The sequence below is a fragment of the Spinacia oleracea genome, chromosome 1 (assembly GCF_020520425.1).
Source record: "Spinacia oleracea cultivar Varoflay chromosome 1, BTI_SOV_V1, whole genome shotgun sequence".
Lineage (NCBI taxonomy): Eukaryota > Viridiplantae > Streptophyta > Magnoliopsida > Caryophyllales > Amaranthaceae > Spinacia > Spinacia oleracea.
Window position 1 is genome coordinate 33,787,447 of NC_079487.1, and position 3,427 is coordinate 33,790,873.

A 3,427-nucleotide genomic window follows, 5' to 3' on the forward strand; every position below is an offset into this window, starting at 1 on the left:
CGGAGTCAGATCAAATTGACATCTCTATGCACAGCAAAGCCCTAGGCCCTACAAGCACCAGACCCATGGCCTTATTGTAAAGCGCGCGGGGGCCAAGCAAAGTAACATCAGCAGCCGCGCTGCACATCCGTTGGCTTGGGCGCAGGCTGTGTTGCTTGTGTTGGCCGGCCAAAGGCCTTGTACCTTGGTCGGTCAACTCACTTTCCTTGCCCAAGGGTTTTATTCATAAAATCCTAATATGTTTTCCATGCTACACACCACACACATTGCAACCCTAATTCTCTGTATGCCTCCAAGTGAGTGAATTTCTCAATAGCCAAAATATCTTGAGAAAGTTCTAAGCTAATGGAATCAAGGGGGATCCGAACGTGCCGGTGGACTATTGTAGAGGAACTACACGAGGATCTTCGTGTTCGTGAGGCAAGTGAGAGTAAATGCTACAAATGTATTTCACGCTCAATTCATGCTTTTACATGTGATTCTTGATTTGGTGATTGTTTCCGCGTTGTTGTTAAGTAGATAGCATTAAACAGTGTGGTTGGCTGAAAAGGTTAAGCTTATGTTTGTTTTAAGACTTTCAACTTATTTTGACTTATTGCAACAAAAATAAGGTCATATAAATTCAAATGTTGCTTTAGAACGGTTCATCTGAAGTATATTATGTAAACATATGTGGTAAAAACTACGTTAGCATAAAGAAAAATGATACACCATAACATTTTGATGAAATGAAGACAAATAGTTTTTGGGGTCGGGCGATGCCCCGAGACATTCTTTTGATGAAATGAAGACAACTAGTATTCTCCTATCTTTTCTAAGTTTAACACCATTAGCGAAATTAGCAAATTAGCAATTAAAAAGTTAAAAAATAAAACAAAAGTAATAAATGATGGTTGATGCTTAGACATTAGCGCATAGACAACCAAATAATAAGCAACAATAATAATAAAATCATACATATATTTAGATTGTTCTTTGGTACGTAGTTTGAGATCATTCTAAGCTACTGGAAGAGGAAAATGGGCATTGAAAATCATCAACTTTCACAAGCACGCCGGCAGAAATGGGTATTACCCCTCTCTCTCGGCCTTCTCCTCGTCTACCTTGTTCCCCTCGCTTATGCTGCTACCGAACATGGCACGGCCGCACGTTACGGTTACAACACACCGTATACACGTAAGTATATTCTTTCTATCTCAATTTTATGAGTGATTAATGACGATACATCTAGAGCTGACAATTTCAACCGAAATCGATAGGTATCCATCCATCCAATCCAGATTATATGGACAAAAATCCGAAAATAAGCAGATGCTTGACGGATGATGGATGGATCGGTTGACAGATGGGCCGGATATGGATGAAGGTGCATCCAACACACCATCCGATCCATCAACGTACCTATAACATTAGTTGTAAGATTTAATGTCGTCATTTACTTTCTTAATACGGAGTATATTGATTATTGTAAATAAAATTATACTAGACATAAGTATAACATAAACTATTACGTTCCCTTACTAGGATAACACATTGATAATTCTGAAGCTTTGTAAAAGTCATGCTATGGTTTTTTTTTCAAAAAGAAAAATAGCCATGTTTATTATATGTGGACTATTGATTCCTAATTGTAATATGTGTCACTTTGAGTTGTTTTTATATATTTTCAAATATCCTTCATATTTAACCCGATCCACCCGAAACACCCGTGGAGTATGGATGGGTCGGATGTAGAAGAAGTATTTAACGGGTGATGTGTGGGTTGGATGACGGATGAAATGTGATGGATGGACGCGGGTGAGTCTCACCCGATCCAAACATGATTCATTGTCACCCCTAGATGCAAGACATGCATTTATATAATACGAGTACATGGAAATAATTGCAATAGGTCTTGCACGCATAAGGTGTACAATAAATTTATTGTACATCGGCAAACTTTTACTCAGTCTTGTATAACTTTTAATATGTTTTAATTAACTTTCTATTATCAAAAAATGAATTTGATGGATAAACATTTTAAATGTTTAAAGGTATAAGAATAATTTTTATTCGATTGAAAAATGTTATCACAAAAGAATAGATAACTTATACATATATTGGGTTAATTTTTAAGCGTTTTAAGTTAACTTTTATTCTGATGTACAATATTAGTGTACACCATCCTTAAATAAGAATCACTGAAATGATTGTATGGTTGCAGCAACGAGGTGTTATTACGAAGACACAACGGCTTTCCCAGCAAACAACCTATATGCGGCAGCTGGGGAAGGAATATGGAACCATGGGAGAGCTTGTGGGAAGCAGTACAAAGTGACTTGCATAAGTGCAGCTGCCCCTAACACTTGTATTCCAGGCACCACCATCACGGTCAAAATCGTTGACCGAGCAAGCACCGCCGTGTACCACCCCTCGACTACCGGGACCACCCTTGTCCTCTCTACTGCCGCCTTTAATCAGCTTGTTAAGCCCTTTACTGCCACCTCGATTAACGTTCAATTCGAGCAGTAAGTTTGCTTATTTCATTACAAGCATATCAAGCCCGTTGCCCCACTTCGCCCAATAATTTAAGCCTATAACAATTCAATATACAAAGCACAAAATCATATTTAAGGTTATACAATATACTTAATATCATATTTCTTCCATGTATATATGACTTAATTCAAATGAAGACTATTTCTAACAAATTGCACTCAAAATCCATTTTAACGTCATGTTACCATGTCTTTAGTTTAATTGCTACAGAATTTGTTGGGTATGTAATACTACTGAATAACAAGCTGCAAAAACAATAAAATTGCATTAAAAACCCTAAGTCTACATATTTTGTTAGGTATCATTACAGATTATTTCCTAATATGATTAGCAGTATCATTGTAACCCTATGAATATTGATCAATCAAATACAATTACTCCCTAGTTTGAGAGTTTGATTGTATATTGATCAATGAAATAAAATTACTCTCTAATTTTTAGAGTTTGATTGTGTTTAAAGTGCTGATAGCATTATATGTTTCTTATTTTTGCAGGGTAGCATGATGTCATTAGAGAATACAGAGTACTGGAGGAGTGAACATCCATCACTAGATTACCATAGCTTACGTACTGCCAGATATGAATGAATATTTCAAATTTTCAACAAAAGTTTACATATAAAATATAGCTTATTATTTCGTTACGTATATTCAAGACGTACATCTAAGGGTGTCAAATCGGATCTACGGATCGGGTTTGGGTCGGAATTATCGGATTCGGGTTGAAACGGATCGAATTTGAACGCATTATTTGGCTAACGGGTCGGACCGGATCGGATTGAAAACTTAACGGATCGGATTGGGTCGGATTTTTTATGGACGGGTTCATATCGGGTCGGATTGGACCGGATTGGAACATGACGGATTATTAACGGGTTTAGCCGGACTAT

The 3,427-nt window shown here is 37.1% G+C and overlaps 1 protein-coding gene across 1 annotated transcript; it reads left to right on the forward strand.

The window, feature by feature from the left end:
• The first annotated feature begins 980 nt into the window (after positions 1-980).
• Positions 981-3,173, forward strand: LOC110775640 (uncharacterized). Its single transcript, XM_021980249.2, has 3 exons — positions 981-1,176; positions 2,204-2,507; positions 3,033-3,173. Exons 1-3 carry the CDS (start codon positions 1,020-1,022, stop codon positions 3,040-3,042), a joined length of 471 nt encoding a protein of 156 aa, XP_021835941.2. The 5' UTR covers positions 981-1,019; the 3' UTR covers positions 3,043-3,173.
• Positions 3,174-3,427: the final 254 nt, after the last annotated feature.

Excerpts from the sequence above, each read along its gene's own strand:
- LOC110775640 (XM_021980249.2), top strand. The coding sequence starts at position 1,020 with ATGGGCATTGAAAATCATCAACTTTCACAAGCACGCCGGCAGAAATGG. Across the intron at positions 1,177-2,203 it reads TTACAACACACCGTATACAC|CAACGAGGTGTTATTACGAA; the intron begins GTAAGTATATTC and ends GTATGGTTGCAG.